Source organism: Physeter macrocephalus, chromosome 19 (genome assembly GCF_002837175.3).
Source record: "Physeter macrocephalus isolate SW-GA chromosome 19, ASM283717v5, whole genome shotgun sequence".
Lineage (NCBI taxonomy): Eukaryota > Metazoa > Chordata > Mammalia > Artiodactyla > Physeteridae > Physeter > Physeter macrocephalus.
Window position 1 is genome coordinate 60,032,493 of NC_041232.1, and position 21,093 is coordinate 60,053,585.

The window sequence follows — 21,093 nt, forward strand, 5'->3', positions numbered from 1 at the left end:
CCTGATAGTGGAGAAACGCAGCAGAACAAAATCTATGCATAAGTCTCTGTGCCGGATGATTTGCCATTTTTTTCTTTTGTTCTAAGCGAAGTAAAATGAACCTTCAATGTCTGCAGCCAGCTCATCGTCTCTCTTTGCTGATGGAGCTCTTGCTTATGGAGAAGTTGGCCTTCTCTGTTAAGGTCTCCTCTCCCCAGGAACTCCCTGGGAGAGCTCCTGCCTCTCTCTACCTTGCATTTCACACCACAGCCAGGGCACGAATCCTGCTGATTCATCTATTTTTGCCCTTTGTCATGTATGGAAAGAAAGGAAGGATGAATGGACGGTCTTTGATTGGCGCCGCTGGTGACGCCCCTCCTGGTTCTCTTTGGAGGGACCCTTTTGGAAAAAAAGCTGGTGAGGCAGCGCGCAGAGGCTTCCCCTGGCTAAGCTTGGCCCTGGCCCATGGGCCACCAGAACAGGTATGCTACCTTTGTGCAGCTTCTGTCTCTGTGACTCTGCTGTGTCTTTTCTGAACAGAGCCTGGGAAGTGGGTCCTCATGTTCTGCTGAGCAGTGCAGCTTGGGCTGAGCCAGATGCACAGGGGTCGTGGTCAAGAAAGTCACAAGACACTCATCTGGGTTGGATGCAGAGTTTTGACAACCATGGAAAAGCTAGGAAAAAGTAGTCTGGGATTTTTAACTTATGCTCCTCCTATTTTATAGAGTTTCTTCCTTTTATTTTCTGGTCCTGTCTTTTTAGTTGAAATTTAATGACCTACTTAGATTTGAGAAGTTTGAGCATCAGTTTAAGTTCCTGCTTTATCACCTTGCATTGCCTTTCCAATTAGGGTTTGTGGATTCTTAAAGTTCTCTAAAGAAATGCAAACAGTCTAGCATGATAAAATTCTAGGGTGAACCACAACCTTTAAGTTACTGGTTTCTTATAACCAGTTCTCACGCCTAAGTTCTGGAGCTAGTAGTCAGGGTTCCCAGGGCTCCAGAGTATTCAGGAGTTCAGAATAAATGGTTCCTGGGGGGCTCGGCCGCAGCAGCAACTGTCTGCTCAACTCATGAGAAGACCCCTCTCTCTAGGACATGGCAACCGCACAACCTACCCCAATATGTGGATAGTGGAAAGACAAAGCACAGCAAGCCTTCTATATGTTGGGCTGTGGATTCAGATAAATGATTCAATCTTTATCCAACTTTGGGTGGCTAGGCAGGGAACTCTGGCCAGTCAGGTTCTCAGTCATGTCTGGCCAGTTAGAATATCAGGTTTCATATCTGTATCTCCAAAATCTCTGAGGTGATGATGTATTTAAAACCCTCTAAAATAAATAAATAAATGCTGGAAATTTTGAGAACATGAATTTGTTCACCCTGGAATAACCCATATACCTAATTGTTTCTGTACGTGATGGAAAATGTCCACTATAATGTTTTCATTCAGTGCTGCCTCTGTAGGGCCAGATCTACTCAGTTATAGAAACTCAAGGCAATTTCTTGTCATTGCCTGGACTGGAGCCTGATGCCTCTCATAAGATGCATGGCTTTGAGAATGGGGTCACTGTAGCTGAGGAAAGGGCTTTCCAAGCGATATTTTCAGTTATGATGTTTAAAGAGGGAGATAAATAAATATAAATGATAGTCATCACTTAGATTATGAAATAAAATCCAATTTTTCACAATTGCTTAATAATTCAAACAGTTTTCCTTGTTTAACTTTGGGGCCAGCTGAGCTCCATATAGACTTAGTTTTGGTTCCTGACCTCCAGCAGTTTTCAGTTTAAGAATTTCTTAATGCAAATGTTCACTGGAAGTCTCACAAATGCTGGTTTCTATCACTATTTTGCCAAGACAAAATGACCTTGGTCTAGAATGCATTGCATAAACAGCTTCTACTTTGTGGAATGGTTGGCCATTGTTCAAAAGCAGAATGGTTAGTTGGGCAATGAAATAATACAATTGAAGTGAAATTGTGACTCAATAAAAAATGTTACATTGATTTCTGCACTGGGATTAATAGAAGCCAAAACTAAAATCTGGATTGCAAAAAATAAAAATTTTAAAAGCCATAACTTTTATTATCTGTTAATAGCCGTTTGCTGGCTATGGTAAATGGAACAACGATGGGACCAAAAATAGCCACAAGAACTCCTTATTCACAGCCTGGTCACAGAGAGAAGAAGAGCTGGTTTAACTGCACGAGTTTTGGATATTTCCTTGGTCATGTCTTACGTGCCTGTGGCTTCCACATTCCACACTTGTGCCTTCTGGGGTCTGATGGTTTTGGTGTTCCCCTACTTCACACTGGCCTGGCTGTGCTCCTTGCTTTCCTTGCAAACAAACTCAAGGTAGTTTTGCCATTGTCTTTCTCCCTTTGCCTGCTTCTGGGATGACATCATTGGTATTCTTTTACATCTATCATCGGCACCATAAAACCTTCATTTTTGTCTACAGGGTACCATATTCTGTTGATGCTGGTGTTTTCCTACTAACACTTATCATGAGAAGTGAAGAGTCCCATAGTGAGCACCAGTCACGGTCATACTGTTGGTATTTCCCCGAGGCATGCTTACTATAAGTATGCCCTGTACATTCTTACAGCATACAATTGTTAAATTGTAATTCTTTGGTTTTCAACAGCTTGGTCCGCCTCCACCTTTCCCATTTTCTACACCTTTGTGGAATATTATTTTTCCAGTCTTTAAACATTTAAATAACAAATTCCAAAAATAAAGAATATCTGAGGCAGTTGCCTGATGTCACGACATAGTCAAGCAATCTTTGACTTGGAGAGTGAGTATAGGTTTTCTTAGGCTGTGTTAACACACACACACTGTTTTGTAAACATTTCTTCTCTTTCAAACTTTTAAAAACAAAACTCTTTTTTGTAAAATAAAAATTTAATTTAAAATGGCTGCTTGTCTCGGAAAGTAGCTGATTGGTCTGTAACCTGACATCTGGCTCCTTTCGTTGGCAGCAAGAAGCTTAAGTACTTACCTTAGCTATTTCTATATCATTATCTGACTCCTGATGTTGAAATTAACTAGGCTGAGCTCTTTGAGCGTAGGATATAGGTGCTCAATAAATATTTGTTGAGCTAGAAACTGAACCTTATGAAATTAAAGACCAGAACCTTTTTTCATGGTGGCATTGAAAACAGTGATGACAAAAGTAGTATGGGGTTTGGGTCTTGGTAATAATCTCCGTGACAACATTTCAAGAGGAAAATGGTGCTTTCTTAGTTCCATGGGATATCATGGTCCAGATGAAGTGCCTTTAAACTCATCCTCTGTGGCTACTGTGACCAGGTCCCACACTGGCCAGTCCAAAGTGTTCTGCATTAGGATGTTTATGAGCTCTGTTCTTTCCTTAAGGAGCCAGAGGAAGAGCTATCCATGGAGGACAGCCCCACTGTGGTTAAACTGGACCAGGGTGGAAATCAGGGTCCACCAGTTCACAAGAGAAGATGCCTCCCCAAGTCACTTGGCTACATAACTGGTGATATGAAAGAATTTGCCAACTGGCTTAAAGGTATTTATGCTTCCAGCCCCTGGAGCAGTGGCTTTGGGGGAAATGGTTTGCTAGTTCTTCTAGTCATATCTTTAGTTATACTCCCCTACCTTCTATCTATCTCTTTCCTCTCCCTTTTTTAACTTTTTATCTTCTAACCAGCAAACTTCTTCAAATTTTTTTAATGGAGATAGTGGTCAGGGCCGCAGTCCGGTTGATATCAGAGGGAGGCACCTGGCTCCTCCTTATAATTTCGGTACTTAAAAACTGAAATTTTACTGTAGGTAATTCATTCCTTTGGCGTATGAATCTGAACCTCTAAGCGTGGTAAATAAGTGCATTCGATGCTTTCTGGAACTGAGGTTCTAGTAGGGGCAGTTGGATTGAGAGGAAAGAAACTGGTTGCTTTCAGGGATCTGAAGGCCACTAAGGGGAAACGGTTCAGAGACAAAACTTCAAGGAATATCAAAAATTAGCTTCGCCTTCATGAGAGGGGATTTTGCTCAGGGTGGGCCCTGGACTTGGGAAGGAGCCCCATTTGCCTCGCTCTGGTAAATAAGTGCATTCGATGCTTTCTGGAACTGAGGTTCTAGTAGGGGCAGATGGATTGAGAGGAAAGGGATCTTTCCTTAGCTCTTTCCTTAGCTCTGCCCATCTCATCTCTTCCAGACAAACCCCAGGTGCTCCAGTTCGTCGACTGGGTCCTTCGGGGCATATCCCAAGTGGTGTTTGTCAGCAACCCCATCAGCGGAATCCTGATTCTGGTGGGACTCCTGGTCCAGAACCCCTGGTGGGCGCTCAGTGGCTGTGTGGGAACTGTGGTCTCCACCCTGACAGCCCTGTTACTCGGTCAGGACAGGTAGGCGCGTCCCTCTAAGCCTCTGCTTGCTGCTTCTTAGAACACAGGAGCCAACCAGTGACTGTGGGCAAGAGTGATAAAGCCCCACCCTCCCCAGGAGAATCAACCTTTATTCCACAGAATGCTTTATATGTGCCTTTAGTCAGAGGTCAGGACATCATTTATAGCCTCTTATTCGTGGTACCTGAATAAGCGGCCAGTCTGAATGATGCCAGATCCTCCTGGCACTACATGGTAACCAGAACAAAGCTATAAGTAATTCCCAGGGTAGGGTCCAAAGGGATCTGCTTTAATGATTGATCAATTATTTATCATCAGCATTTTGTTTACTCGCAAAAAATGAATATGGGTTCAGGAAAAGTTTTAGTGGCTTAAAAATCCCACTAATCCCATTATATCTTATTTCCATGCTTAGTTTAGTGAATTCATTCTTCATGGACAGTGCAAAGATTAGCTCAGCTTCCAGAGAGACAAACTGACATAAATTCCAAGTAAGCAAGTTCTAACAAGTAATGTTAGTGTGTCTTCTGAACTATGTGTTAGGCTAAAAATAGCGTGTACTTTATAAACCATCTGCCACTGAAGAATTGATGAGCTGACTCCTACCCTGGGAGGAGATGGCTCCTGCCTGACCAGTTCCTTCAGGGAGGCTGCTGGTCTTCTAGGTGTCCAGGATCCATGCATCATCCCCAGTGGATGGTCATTATACAGCTAAGCTCCTGTAACACTTACTGTAAACTGCCTAAGGGGCTTCTCGGGGAGAGAGTCAGAAAATGCTCCACTTTCCCATCAGGTCCAAGGAGCCTGACTTGTTCTCTATGGAGGGTGATTTTGTACCTTAAGTCAAATTCTGTTCTAATGCACATCAAGAAACAGTCTGTCCAGTTTGGAGGTGTGGTCCAGGATTGTATCATATCAAATCTTCTTCATTGTTTTGCCCCAGCAGAAGTTGACCCATTTTCCTTATCAAGTATGGTTTAAAACAGGGGTCCCCAACACCCCCTGTTAGGAACCGGACCACACAGAAGGAGGTGGGTGGCGCTAGCAAGCAAAGCTTTGTCTGCCGCTCCCCATCACCTGAACCATCCCCCCCCAACCCAGTCCGTGGAAAAATTGCCTTCCATGAAACCGGTCCCTGGTGCCAAAAACGTTGGGGACCACTGGTTTAAAAGACCAGCCATATTTACATGTGTTCGTTTTCAGATCTCTTTTACTCTCCTCGGTCCTAAAGGGCACATGAAAAAGGTAATCCTCTGCTGTAAGTGAATACACATCTTCCTGTTGCTGAAACTATGGCATTCCACAACATGTAGGCATTGCAGTTAATTTTTTGTTGATCAAACTCAAGCCTTAAATCTGAAAGTCAGTTGTTGAGAGGACAAGCCTTGCATAGCTCTCCACTGCCATCAGGTATGGCCTCAAATATCATTTCCTGGGTTAAACCAATACAAGTCGCATCACCTGCCACATATCCTGAAGGATTAAGGGAGACAAAGGGCTTTTGAGCACAGAGTCTCACCTCTAATACTCTTGCCCAGATGAATATCACCCTGCTGTTGAACTGGTGCCTCCTGCTCCAGGGACAAACAGGCCGGGAGAAGCTTTCACACCATCCTATACTGCCCTGTAGCGTGACTCATTGCTACATCACCTCCCCCTCAGGCCCTGTGTTCAACCTCGCCCACCCACTTCACCATCTGCACACCCCTGACTCCTACAGACTTCATCCTTGAATGCTGGGTACCTTCAAGGTGCCAACTCTCAGAGCCCTGGGGGGCCTGGCTTGTCAGCCCCGAGGCTTATTCTATAGAAATCATTCCATTTCTCACTTGGAGCTTCTTGTTCCCAAATATGAAATGGGAAACATTTTGGCCAGGAGTAGAAACTTACCCAGGACAACATTTAGAAGTGAGGTTAAATGCTGGGAAGCAAAAAGGGCCCAAGAAAGAATTAGGTGCTAAATATGCACATAATTAAATGGAGTAATTTGCCAAGTAAAAAATTTGCCAAGTAAAAAATTTGCCAAGTAATTTTGCCAAGTAATTGTTTTTCTTTGCAATAACTTGGAAATTTGTATCTGGAGACAACAAAATGGAAGAACAGGAAGATGAAAATATATGCTAAGTTGGAAGATTTGTGTTTATAAGATCAAAGACACCATGGAAGTAAATTTATATTTTAAGAATCTTACATCTCTCACCAAGAAAATCAGACTTAGGAAACAGTTTCACATCAAAGCTCTATTCAAGTCAGAGGTCCTAATGATTTAAAAGAAATAATAACTTTTGGAACAAAAGGGTAAAAGGAAGCAGAATAGGTTGGATTGCTGATTTCCCTTTCCTCCCCTAGATGCTGGAATTCTATCTTTAGCTATGACACCTCTATAGGGGTTGTTCTATGTGCACATTTGCATTTTATCTATGTATATTTTACTTTTTCATGCTTTTATTAGTATTTGGCTTCTACAGACTTTGCAATAAAATCCTAAATATAATCTCATTTTCAAGTGTAAATATTATCTGGAAGTTACAAGTGTCATTTACGTGCACGTCCAGCCAACATCCTCCTGGAAGGTGTCCAAGCTGTGCCTTTTGCCCACAGGTCCACCATTGCAGCAGGGCTCCAGGGCTACAATGCCACCCTGGTGGGAATCCTCATGGCTGTCTTTTCAGACAAGGGAAACTATTTCTGGTGGCTGTTATTCCCTGTATCTGTTATGTCCATGACTTGGTAAGTTGTACCCGGTTTTCGAAATGCCTTTTTGAAAAATGTATAGGGGGAAGAGGCAATGGGGGAAGTTATTATTTAGGGAGTATAGAGTTTCCGTTTTGCAAAATGAAAAATGTTCTGTGAATGGATGGCGGTAATAGTTGTACAACAATGTGAATGTACTCAATGCTGCTAAACTGAATGCTTTAAAATGGTTTAAAAATGATACATTTTATGTTATGTATATAACACAATTTTTAGTAAAATATATTTTAAAATTTAGATTCAGGATATGTCTATTGGAAACATTCAAACACACCAATGCGTGTGGCCTCCACACACACCTCACAGCCACCCTCCCACAAGATTCTGATGTAATTGGTCTGGGGTGTTTCCAGGGCATTGGGAGTTTTGAAGGCTCCCAGGAGCTTCTAAAGTACAACCAAAGTTGAGAACCACTCCCCACATCAGTTGTCCTCAAACAGGCACACTATTGGGATCACCTGCAAGGCCTGGGGAGGGAGAAGGGTAAGCTGTGACGAAGAGAGAGAGTGGCATGGACATATATACACTACCAAACAGTAGGGTGGATAGCTAGTGGGAAGCAGCCGCATAGCGCAGGGAGATCAGCCTGGTGCTCTGTGACCACCTAGAGGGGTGGGATAGGGAGGGTGGGAGGGAGGGAGACGCAAGAGGGAAGAGATATGGGAACATATGTATATGTATAACTGATTCACTTTGTTGTAAAGCAGAAACTCACACACCATTGTAAAGCAATTATACTCCAATAAAGATGTTAAAAAAAAAAAAAACACGGACTGCTGCTCCCTCCCCCAGGCTTCCTGATTCAGTCCATCGGGGGCAGGGCCTCAGAATCTGCATCTCTAACAACTTCCCAGATGATGCTGACGTGGCTAATCCAGGGACCTCACCGAGAACCACTGTGCCTGTATGAACTCCCCTTACCACCTGCCCCGTCCCCTTCAAAATAATTCTTTACTAAATTCGATTCCTTTTTTAACCCTAAATCCTTCAAACTAGTTTCTACATTGACACTGTCTTAAATCCTTTTTTTCTTTTTTGAAAACAAACATTTCCTTCTTACCATGGTATATTCAGAATATAAAATACTAGTATCCACACAAATGACACGTGCAGCCCACTATGGACAGTGTGCCCACCCTGGCTGCAGCAGAGATGTGTGGAGGAGAACCTGCCGGCACGGCCAACCTGCTCAGGAGGGACTTCCCACCTCTTCTGAAGATAAGGCTCAAGGTCAAGAGGCATCACCTGCACATGGTCACTCACCCTCTCCTCCAATTCCGGAAACCTGGGATTCTGACCTTAAAGTGATGGCTCCTTGAGTGGATCAACAAGTGAGGGAAACAAAATGGGCCCAGAGACCATATAATCCAATCTCCCAGTTTACAGACGAGGGAACTGAAAGTACCTCCCTGCCCTCGGCCACACAGTTCAACTGCTCAAGGACTTACAACTCTGCCCTCCTGAGTTTAAGATCTCTTTCCTCCAGTCCACACCACCTGCATCCTCCCTGGGACCATTGTTTTTCTTTTTCAAGACTAAATATACTAAGACTCGTGGAGATGGTATACAAGTTCAAGATCAAGTTTGCCTCTGGTGGGAAGGGAGGTGCATATGATCAAGTAGGTTACAGAAGGGGCTTTAACTGTTTAGACAATATTTTTTTCAGATTCTTAAATACTTCAAAAATATTTTTTAAACCTAGATTTATAACTCACTGTGAGCAAACCCAGAGCATAATTTTCCACAAGCCAAATAAGCTGAGAGTTTATTTTTGACTGTATGTAAGAATTATTCTATGACACAATTTATTCTAGGTGTGTTTTGGTTTGGGTTTTGTTTTTTTTTTTTCTGTGAAAAGTTTGGCGACACAACACTCTAGGGACATATTTGCCAATGAAACAAAGCCCCTCGATAGTATAGAGATTCAGTTTGTCAACCTGGCTTCCATTCCAGGGAACTGGGAGTTTGGAAGGCTTCACATGCATATTCTTCCATTCTGTTCTGTTGTTGTTTTTAGTCCAATTTTCTCAAGCGCGTTGAACTCCGTGTTCTGCAAATGGGACCTCCCTGTCTTCACCCTGCCCTTCAACATGGCGTTGTCAATGTACCTTTCTGCCACGGGACATTACAATCCATTTTTCCCAAGCAAATTGTTCACACCTGTAACCTCAGTTCCCAATGTCACCTGGTCTGACCTCAGTGCCCTGCAGGTAAGATACACTATCTTCTTACACCCCCTCCCCCCCAACCCCAACCCCCCCCCCCACTGGCTCTGGAAGACACCCCGTGTCCTCCTGGTTAATTATTCATGGGCATCAGAAGCTTATAGAGACTCAGCACTGGGGGGACCTTGCCACCTTCCTCTTTTTTTTTAAGAATTTTTTTTATAATACGTATTTGGCTGCGCCAGGTCTTAGTTGCCGCACGCGGGATCTTCGTTGCCGCATGCGGCGTCTAGTTCTCTTATCAGGGATCAAACCCAGGCTGCCTGCATTGGGAGAGCAGAGTCTTAACCACTGGACCACGAGGAAGTCCTTTAACGCCTTCCTCTTGCCGTCTAAATGCTTATTTGTTCTACTCCAAAGCTTTGGGCTCTAAGGGATTTTTTAACTGACTATTTGGTCAAAGCTAACTTTTCCTCCTCTTTTCCTGAAATCTGCAGTGCTAACTCCAGAATATACCTCCACTGAAATTCAGACACTCTATTTCAAACTTGGCCCTTATTTTTGGGATATGATGGAGGCCAGCCCTTGAGGCAGGGGCCTCCAGCCTGGTGTTAAGTCCTCCCTGACCTGCCTCCTCCAATCAGAAGAACTGGCTGCTTACTGTTAGATCCTGTTGCAGAACCTCTCTATTCTGCTTTTTCTTATGGTGGATCTCATAGAATACGTACAGTAATTCAGATTTCTCAGGCTTTGGAGGCATAAGAATCACTGTTTTTTAAATACTAATACAAGCTCCATCTCGACTCCTTAAATCATAATCATCGGGGTGGAGCCTAGGAGCCTGTATTAACAAGCTCCCCAAATAATAGTGACGTGGGCCAGAGTTTGAGAACCATTATCCTAGGATGTATGCTGTGTATTTCATTACAGCTGTGCATAGAGAGAGCACTATTTTTAAAAGCCTGGTTAACCCAAATCAAATTGCAGCTCTTTGTATTGGTGTTTATTTAATAAATCTGTTTAAGGTTTCTTTTTTTGTTGTTTCTTTTTTTTTTTTTTTTTTGCGGTACGCGGGCCTCTCAGTGTTGTGGCCTCTCCCGTTGCGGAGCACAGGCTCTGGACGCGCAGGCTCAGCGGCCATGGCTCACGCGCCCAGCCGCTTCGCGGCATGTGGGATCTTCCCGGACCGGGGCACGAACCTGCGTCCCCTGCATCGGCAGGCGGACTCTCAACCACTGCGCCACCTGGGAAGCCCTAAGGTTTCTTGATTATTTAAAAAAAGAAAACACTTGAAATCAGAAGAAAACCAACCTTACCTTTTTTAGTGTGCAAGAGACTGGTTTTTCCGCTATCAGGTTATAAAATATCTTTTGCTGTCCTCTTTGCTGAGCAGTCAAAACATGTGAGGAGTTCAAGTAGGCTTTCCTTTAGCTTCTCGCCCAGAAAATGAATGGGAGCATTTGGAAATAACTGAGAAGGAAAATAAAAAATTTATCAGAACTGCCCATGAAAAAATAGCATTAGTTAAACTATCTAAAACTGCCCTATCTAATACAGTAGCTATTTTAATTTAAATGTAAAGTTAATTAACATTAAATAAAATTTAAAATTTAGTTCTTTAGCCCCACTAGCCACATTTCAGGTGCTCAATAACTGCACGTATTGGACAGCACAGATACAGAATATTCCATCACCACGGAAAGTGCTAGTGGACAGTGCTGACATGGGGAAGGGGCGTCTTGTCCTTCTCCTCACTCTGAACTACCTCTCCATCATCAGCATACTTATTTCCCATCTCATCAACTCCCCATTTCCCTGGCTACCTGAGGGATAGTTCTGCTGTCCAGTTCTGCGATAAAAGACCATGCGGTCTTTGCCTGTGTCAAGTTCCCTGGTCTAGAAGAAACAGGGAATGATCCTGTGTAGATGTGAAGATCCAGCATGGGCTGGAAGAATATAGGCCCATCTTAGGTTCGAATCAAACTCACAGTATGATCCTGTGCCCTGAGCAAGGACCAGACTAGCATCAGAAACCAGCATTGGATCCAGCCTAATTCATGGAAGGAGCGGACACTTCCTTGTGCCAAAGCTGGCCTCCCTGCATCAGAGTCACTGCCTCCCAAAGGTCCTTGCCAAAAGGTGGAAGGAGTGAGATGGGAGGTGGGGAGGGCCCCTTTCACTGATAGCCTTGGTCAAAACAGAACTAACACAACTAATTATGCCTATCCTAGCCCTACCAGAAGTGTTGTTATAAGGAATTATCATTTGTTAGCTTGAATCAAACCCTGTACCTTGTTCCTAAGAACTGGCACTCTGTGAACGCATTACCTGAATTCAGAACCCAGCCAGAAAGCTAGAATTGTGATATTTACATGTATTTTTGTGTTCTGAGGACTGGCAGTTGTTGATAACTGGAATAAGCTAAGGATATCTTGGTTTAAATTAATACAAGCTCTCTAAAAATGTATATATAATGAAAAATAAAAAGAAATAAAAAGAAGTTTTAATTTAAAAAAATTTTTAATAAAAACTAATAAAAATAAAAAACAAAAAACATAAAAAGTAAATAAATAAATATAAATTTTAAAAAACAAAAAATAAAGTAAAATTAATTAACTAATACATGTTCTCATTAACAACAGAAGTGTAAATATGGTCCTGACTCATGAACCTGCCAATAATTGCTTCTGAGTTGTGGATAAGATAACCCGACTTTGGGTCTCTGGCCTTAGCACTAATAACTAAATTATGTGGGAGGAATAATACTTCTATTGACCATAGAGATGCATTGATTTATTGGCCTCAGAACTGATGGAGAGTTGAAAGCAATAGAAGTGTAAGCTGTGGTCCCTGCCATCCTCACTGGGAGGCATGGTCGGTCCTCACAGGATCAGTGAGAAGCAGTGACACAGCACTGGGAGCTTATCAGTGACCAAAGCCACGTGTCAGTGCAAGCAGTAGAGCCAGTGAGTGAAGGGTCTGGGAAAGGCATGCTCAGCACGCAGCAGGGAAGGGCTGGTGTATCTCTGGGGATAAAGCAGAAGAATGACTGAGATTTTTCCATAGAGAGAGAGAGAATTTTAAAAATTTGTAGCGCTGATCTTGAAAGATAAGATACGCTAAATCTAAAATGACATTGCATTGTGTTTGTGGGTGCCCTGTGAGTTTCTGTACGGTACTTTTAATGACCGCATTTTCTAAATTGTTTCTGCAGTTACTGAAGTCCCTGCCCGTGGGTGTTGGTCAGATATATGGCTGTGATAATCCGTGGACAGGGGGCATCTTCCTAGGCGCCATCCTCCTCTCCTCCCCACTCATGTGCCTACATGCTGCGATCGGGTCGTTGCTGGGGATGGCAGCAGGTGAGTGTAAGACTTGTTACCAGATACTGAGCACCTCCTCTGCTCCATCCATTGTCTCAGTCCTCTTCTATACCCCAGACCTTTCTTGAAGGTCTGCTTCCAAGGGACCAGTGGGAGTTCTTAAATGACTTCCCCACCCCCAGACTCCTTCCAGAGCATCCTGCATTTAGTCCGAAGTTCTGACTCCTCTATCTTGCCTAATAGGACTCAGTCTTTCAGCTCCATTTGAGAACATCTACTTTGGACTCTGGGGTTTCAACAGCTCTCTAACCTGCATTGCAATTGGAGGAATGTTCATGGCACTCACCTGGCAAACCCACCTCCTGGCTCTTGCCTGCGGTGAGTATCCTGTGCATCTGGGGAATGGATGCTTATGATTATGGGATCAAAATCAAGGACAAACAGTCAGAAAGGACTGTGTGAGAAACTAGAGCAGGAGTTCTAGTTTGAGCCCCCTGCTGTCTGCTGAGGATGGGACAAGGGCAACTGGCCTCCACTCTCTGGGAGGATTTGGGTCTGCTCTGTCTACCTCGTTACTCATTTTGAAGATGAGAGAACCATTTTACAATATGTGTATGTTGGGGGATAGAAACTTGACTTGTCCTATGTTCTTCATACTAATTGTTTGACCCAAGAAACTAGAAGGAAACAAGCTAAGTATAGAGTGGTTCTCTTGGTGAATCAGGTGGTATTAACGGGTCCTTAGAGAATCACCTTAATCCAGCTGTTCTCAAAAATGAAGCATGGGCTTCCCTGGTGGCGCAGTGGTTGAGAGCCCGCCTGCCGATGCAGGGGACGCGGGTTCGCGCCCCGGTCCGGGAAGATCCCACGTGCCGCGCAGCGGCTTAGAGCTCAATCATCTGAATATTTACCAAACACCCATGGCATTCTTGTAGGTGGTTCATAACCCGTATCTTCAGAAAAGATGCTCCAGGTACTTTAAAGAGCAAATATAGGGCTTCCCTGGTAGCGCAGTGGTTGGGAGCCCGCCTGCTGACGCAGGGGACGTGGGTTCGTGCCCCGGTCCGGGAGGATCCCACGTGCCGCGGAGCGGCTGGGCCCGTGAGCCATGGCCGCTGAGCCTGCGCGTCCGGAGCCTGTGCTCCGCAACGGGAGAGGCCACAACAGTGAGAGGCCCACGTACCGCAAAAAAACCCAAAAAAATGACGCAAACATCAGAATCACCTAGAAGCCTTGTTAAAACCCAGATTGCTGGGTCTCAACCCCAGTCCCTGACTCATTGTTAGAGGTAGGGGGAGGAGTTTGCATTTTTAACAAGGTGCCAGGTGGTGCTGATGCTGTAGCTCTGGGGACCACATTTTGAGAACTGTTATATTAATCCTTTCTAACCTCAGTTTTCTAGCCAGACTCAGCCTATGGGAGCTAGAAAGGGTGCTGGAGATCTCCACTCCATCCTTCTCATTTTACTGTTGGGGTTCTACATAAGGGCAGAGAGAGAAAGTGACACACTGAAAGGCATCCCTTAGGGGTTAAATATAAGTCCAGAATCCACATTTGCTAACAACTTGCAGAGTTACGCCCACTACACTACTCTCCTTCCCTTTAGTACCATTCAGGCACTTAGGTGAAAACAGACCTCAAGTGCTTTGGATTTGAAAAGCTACCATGGATTTCTCTGGCCATTGGAAGGGGAGCTTATTCACGTATAGCTTCTGGCATCCCTAATTCAACACAACTAAAAGTGTGTAAGATAATGTGCTAGAATGAAGGAAATGACACTTCCTTGGGGACCAAGGGGTGGAGGGATATTGGAACAGGCAGAAACTTTTGTAATCTCATGGAAATATTTGTCTAGAGTCATTTTATCACCAGATTAATCAATCCAGCCATTATTAAAGTGGTGGGCTACATGGCAGGCAGGATTTAGAGTGAGTTCCTGCATTGGGTAGGACATGGGATGGAATCAAGGATTTCTAAGGCCTAATCCAATTTTGACTGTCTGATGCTGTAGGAAGATTAACAAAACTCAGGTTGCTGTGGTGTTGCCATTCACGTGTCATTTCGTCAATTTCCTTTTAGTTACATAACTATTTCACCTAATAGTCCTGTCAAAATTTTCGCTCATTCTCCCATACTTGTTTAAAGCTTAGGGCAAAGGAGAAGGGTAGACACAGATTATGTGGCCTCCTGAGCTCACCTGGGTTAGACTCTTTATTCTGAGGTTGGTTTGAGATTTCAAACCTTTATTTTTTCTGTATTGGCAGTAGCAGCAAATACGTATTAAACACTCACGGTACAACCCAGACAGTACTAGGAAGAGCTAGAGGTTCAGAAGCTTTATATCCCAGGTGGTTTTCTGTACAGAGAACAGAAGCCAGGTGAGTAAGAGAGAGAAGCCCACAGAGACCACAAGATGCAGAGCCAGGAAACACCTACAGTGCAGAGTGAGTCCCTGGGGGAACATTATAGTTCAGAATCACCAAAAAGCACCTCCTAGAAAGGGTGGCTTTTCTGTAAGTCCTAAAAAGTAAGAGGAGGGATTCCAGTTGGTAGAAAGCATGGTCTGGGCCAGCATAGGGACAGCCTGAGCACATCCTTAAAGATAAGCAGAAACTGTCTTGGTCACAGGAGTTGTTGATAAGGTCTGTGAAGGTCTCTTCACAGACTATGGGAAAGGAAAACCCAAAGATGTTTACAGATGTGTGTTTCCCAAAGCTGTGATATCATCATTATTTTCTTTCTATACTTCTATAGATGTACAGGCCTATTGTACCAAACAAAACAAACAAAAATTCAATCAATACAGAAGAGTATAAAGCAGAAAATGAAAACACTCCATCCTACTCCCTAGACAGAACTTTCTTGCCTCCTTCTTATAAGGACCCTGTGATCACGTTGGGTCAACCTGGCTAATCCAGGATAATCCTCCATCTCAAGATCTTTAACTTAATCACAACTGCAAAGTCCCTTTTGCCATGTAAGGTAACATATTCACAAGTTCTGGGGATCAGGACATGGACGTCTTTGGCCCTTTATTCTGCCTATCACATCTCCCTTCCTTTGGATAGAACAGATTTTCATTATTAGTAGAGCATACTGGTTAAGTCAGTATATTGAATTAGTTAAGAGCCCAGACCCTCCCTGGTGCCCAAATCCCAGCTCTGCCTTTTAATTTTAATTTCAATCGATGCCAAATGCACCCCACAAAGGCCGTACCAATTTCCCCTGCCACTGACAGTATATGAGAGTGCCTGTTTCATCCACACTGGGCACTATCAGTCTTTTTCATCTTTGGACATAAAGTTTTGAGGCAGACCTCTAGTCCCTCTTATACAGCAAATCTCACTGTAAAATCGCACAGCAAGTTTATACTTGCCCAGATCACCCCGAAACTGCCAAACAAAAGATCAGCCTTGTCAGCCAAGGTAAATAAATAGCAGACATTTATCACAGAGGTGCTCTTTTATTAGCTCCCATGGCTTTATGAGAAAGAGGACTTGGGAGACACTGATAGAGCCTGATAAAGCTGCCTTCCCTGTGTCCCTAAGCCAGAAACCGCATGGCCAGGGAACTCCTCAATTTTGTTATTTTATCAGTGCAAACTGTAAACACATTTTGTATCTCTTCTTACAGGTTGGGTTATCACAGTAGGACTCACACATGGTGGTCTGTGGGGAGGGACGCTGTCGATGAAGAACTAGGATCCAGTCCTCCCTTCCACACACTCAAGGGCCTTTTCTCTCCCTCAGCTACTCAGAATGCTGTCAGGGTCATCACCTCCAAACCATGGTGTACAGAACTTCACCACTAATGTAAGGCTTTCCCAGCCCAACCCAGCTAGTCTTAAGTGATGGGCAACAACTGTTAGATAATCTGATACTCTTACTATAGAAAGAAAAGCAACAGGGAATTGAAAGAGCATTACAATATGAGACTCGAGCACCAAAAGTGCGTTAATAGGTATTAAGCTATTGCACTTCTAGGAGAGAAATGGCAATAAGGTCTCATGTGCTCAAGGGAGTGTCATAGAAAAGCTGGTACTCAGGAGAGAAGGGACAGAGTGTCCCCTGTACTTAGCCAATGGCCAGTGAATATTTCTTGAATGAATGAACTAAATGGGGGGGGAAAGAATGAAATTATCAAAGCCAAGCAGAGAAAATCTTCCAGCCCTTGTGCTCAGAGCAGTACTTCCAACCCATGGTGACAGAGATGAGTTTATAGCTGCTGTTTGTGAAAATATATGATTTCGAGATTCATTACCTCCCTGTAAAAAACCTCTTCAAGTTGCCTTTTTACAGATGATGAAACTAGATTCCTAGTTCAGTGATTTGTTACACAGCAAACAAAATTGCAGAGCTGGGATTTGAAGCCCAGATCATTTCCAAAGATGAGCCTTTCCCATTAGCATGAGACAATTCAGATATGAAAGAATTAGGTATACTGTTGAACAAAAAATATCAGGATAAAAATATAAAATATCGATAAAAGGATGGAAGTCTATAGTAAAGTAAAGAAGGATCATAAGGTCCCTCCTGCCCCCGCTGCCCAGCTCCCCAGAGTAGCGGATGTGATTTCTCGATGGACTTGAGGACCAGATGATGAGTGTGTCTAACACTGAGTGTTGCTGGCCCAAGTGACCATGTGGACATTATAAGAAGGTTATTCTTCAGGCCACCTCTGTGAAACCTAAGGGCTTCCGCGAGCCCCCTTGGGGCCAGGAATTGAGTTACCTAGTTGAGATCTTTGTTTTTGTTGTTTTACATTGAAAGTCATACATATAACTCAAATTACCTACTCTAATTTGTGCTCAAAGTAAATAAAAACAGGATGTTAATTCATTGACCTGTATGCCAACCTTAATGGTATTTGGGAAAATGTTATTATGGGGAGGAATACCAAGTCTGTGTTCAGTTTCTGCCTATTTCTGAGTTACTACATATATATATATATATATATATATATATATATATATATATATATATATACCATGATTTTTTGGAACTGTGAATTCTAACCATTGATCTGAGAATCCCAGATGCCATGAGATTGTATGCTGTCTCAAGGAACATTCATAAGTTTAATTTTAATTATTATGCTTGGATAAAATAATGGGGAAGTTTATTTACCATGGAAGGCCTTTTCCTTAAGTATTATCAATAATAACAACAAAATAGGACCACAGAAAAGCTACCTTTATTGAGTACTTAGTGTGTGCTAAGCCCAAGCATTATCTTCTTCACACTCACACCAACCCGTGAGAGAGAGATTCCTATTACCTCCTTGTACAGGTGAGGAAATGGGGACTTTGAGAGGCTGCACCAAGCTCCTACAGGGTGGAGTCTGGATTTGAACCCAGAGCCGCTGACTCTAAGCTCATACTTGTAACCAGGATGCTGGACTCACTGGTGAAATGCACAAGTTTACATTCCAGGGATTTATACCTAAAGGCAGTCTTTCCTGTAATGAAAAGTGCACCTACCAAGCATTCTTCTTTCCTTTTTTTTTTTTTTTTTTGTAGCCCTGTTCACTGCCTACATTGGAGCCAGCATGTCCAACCTAATGGCTGTGGTGAGTTTGCTTTAATCTCGTTTTCTCATCAGTGTGATCGATCAGTTTTCAATGATATGGAAGCCCTCCTGAAGTCCACCTCGGTGGCATCCCGGGGCAGGATCCATGACAGATAGCCACTACTGTCCATCTGCCAGACCCACCTGTCCTCAGTTACGCTCCAGCAACACAGTAAACCTTAGTCCAAACTACAAGCACCAGGCTTGCTAAAAATACCAGATTGTTTGATTTAAAGAAGTGAAACTTAGGGTGTATAATATATTATCAAGTTCATACTTTAACTCTAAGTGTCAAGAAGTTGACTTTAGAATATCTTTCACTTAAACAGAAAACCGGGACTATGTATTAGTTGATATCAGAAAAGGGAGGAAAAGGATAATTGGTTAAAGACCCAGATTTTTTTTTAATTAAGCCAACAGTTTTTCATACCCCTTATCTTTTTGTAATCCCCAGTCAGTCATCAGTAAGACTTTTTTAGACCCATGTCCTGGCTGAATTTTTTTTTTAATATATTTATTTATTTATTTATTTATTCTTGGCTGCATTGGGTCTTCGTTGCTGTGCACGGGCTTTCTCTAGTTGCAGCGTGCAGGCTTCTCATTGCAGTGGCTTCTCACGTTGCGGAGCACGGGGTCTAGGTGCGCAGGCTTCAGTAGTTGTGGCATGTGGGCTCAGTAGTTATGGCTCATGGGCTCTAGAGTGCAGGCTCAATAGTTATGGTGCACGGGCTTAGGTGCTCTGCGGCATGTGGGATCTTCCCGGACCAGGACTCAAACCCATGTCCCCTGCATTGGCAGATGGATTCTTAACCACTGCGCCACCAGAAAAGTCCCTGGCTGAATTATTTAGTAGCCAAAATGGTTGCCCATTAAGAGCCTCCTGCTACTCTCTCCTTCCTTTGACTTTGTCCTTCCCCTCCCCTGTGGAACCCAGTGTCCCCAGAGTATTCTGGGGTCCCCCACCTCTCAGTGCTCCTCCTCACCGACCACTGCAGGTGATGCAGGGCCGGTTCATGATAACTCTATCCACGTAGATGTGGTCATGGCTGCCACTGGGTTAGGACGGCATCTAGCCCTCTCAACAGCAGCTTCGAGAGCTTACCTGGGAGGGTCCTTCTGGAGACACAGTATCTTTATGGTGGAACGTCAAAGCCCTGTTACAGGCATGATGGGACGCCTTAGAGCTTGTGGGGCCCTTCACATCCCAACAAAGGTTCACAGGCCTTGGCCTGTGGGCCAGAATTGGGCAGGCTGAGAAACAGAGCCAGCTAGGGAGATTCTGAAAAATGCAGGTCCTCAGGCCCTGTCCCTTGACATTTCTGGTAGAGTAGATCTTGTACGATGCCTAGGCATCTGTGTTTTTTTCAACTCTTCCAGATGTGATGTGAAGTCAGGTTTGTGTACCATCATACCCTGGGGGTCCATGTATAGGGCCAAACCTAACCAAGTACATGGTGTGTGCTCAGAATTGTGTGAGTTGCCATGGACACACAGAAGGAAGAGCTACCATCAAGGAGCTTACAGTCTTTTTGAGAGATGGAACAAAAAGAAGTAAAGCAAGTAGAGTCCAAGACCTAGTCGGGGTAGAGGTCAAGGGGAGAGAGGGCTGAACTAATCAAAAATGGCTTTGTGGACCTCATGAGTGGTCAGGAGCCATTGGTGGTTGGCAAAGTGTCATCTCTGGGAGCAAGGTGTCATGTTTGCACAGCCGGTGTAGGAAGTCTGACTGTATGAGAGGGAGGGAAAGACATACATCAACCCTAAGGAATGCATGCTGACATGTCAGCTGCAGAATGCCCTGAGATCTTAGACTCAGTCTCCACAGGGACAAGCAGAGTCCAGAGCAGTGCCCCCAGCGAGTCATCCCCTGAGCTGAATGACAGTGGAGTGAAGCGTGGTTCCTTTGAGATCCTCCGACAGGATCTCAAAGGAACATGTGACTTGTCTCTTTTGCTCCAGGTCGGATTGCCATCTTGTACCTGGCCCTTCTGTTTGGCAACACTACTGTTCCTCCTGCTGACCACGAAAAACCCCAACATCTATAAGATGCCCCTCAGTAAAGTCACTTATCCTGAAGAAAACCGCATCTTCTACCTACAAGTCAAGAAAAGGATGGTTGAAAGCCCTTTGTGAATGCAACCCCCATCCACAGCCATGGTCACAAGTCATTTCTGACTAGCTGCCCCAGTTGACTTCGAGGGTCTCAAAACTGTTGTTTTTACGAGTAACACATTTCATACTAAGCCATCGGTGATCTGTTCTTTTGCTCATTTTGTATTTTTCTTTCAGACTCCAAAACATGCCCAAACAAGTGACAAGACACATCAAGGTAATGTGCTCTGGCTATGGAATTTTAAACCCCAGTGGGGCATTGGCACTGAGACTGTACTGTATTTATAAAGTCAGAATGGTCCACCAGAAAGAGGAAGTAAGACCAAAGCTAATTATTGATATTTATTGATATTCTTGGTGTTTGGTTGTACATGATGTTAACAGTATTAAAAAATTAATCTCTATAAACCAACTAAGCCTTAAGTGAATGGAATTCAGAGTCACAAAATCAAAGTCAACCCAGAATTCTCAGATAAGCCATTTGGCTTATTTAAAATCAATGCAAGTTACACATTACGGCAGTGGTCAACATCGCAGGGCCCGTCACTGAGCTCTTTCCCCAGCTCCTCAGCAGAACCGCCTCCATGCTGTCCCATGTGTGTGACATTCTCTTACAGGAGACAGTCAGTTTGTTTCAGGCTGGCAGAGCTGCAGGAGGGGGAATGGGATCCCATCCTTCAAAATTATTCTGTATTGTCACTTTTCTTGGATATTGCAAAGGATTTTTTAGGCAGTTTATTATCTTTCTTTTAGGAGAATAGATTTGTTTTCAATGAGGTAAAATAAGAGAAGTTCCTGGCTTTACCAGTTTCTAGG

The 21,093-nt window shown here is 43.7% G+C and overlaps 1 protein-coding gene across 1 annotated transcript; it reads left to right on the forward strand.

The window, feature by feature from the left end:
• Window positions 1–95: 95 nt before the first annotated feature.
• LOC102984975 (urea transporter 1) lies at window positions 96–20,873 on the forward strand. Its single transcript, XM_007114995.2, has 9 exons — window positions 96–461; window positions 3,362–3,518; window positions 4,167–4,356; window positions 6,958–7,086; window positions 9,128–9,320; window positions 12,490–12,637; window positions 12,842–12,976; window positions 18,117–18,166; window positions 20,125–20,873. Exons 1-9 carry the CDS (start codon window positions 96–98, stop codon window positions 20,296–20,298), a joined length of 1,542 nt encoding a protein of 513 aa, XP_007115057.2. The 3' UTR covers window positions 20,299–20,873.
• Window positions 20,874–21,093: the final 220 nt, after the last annotated feature.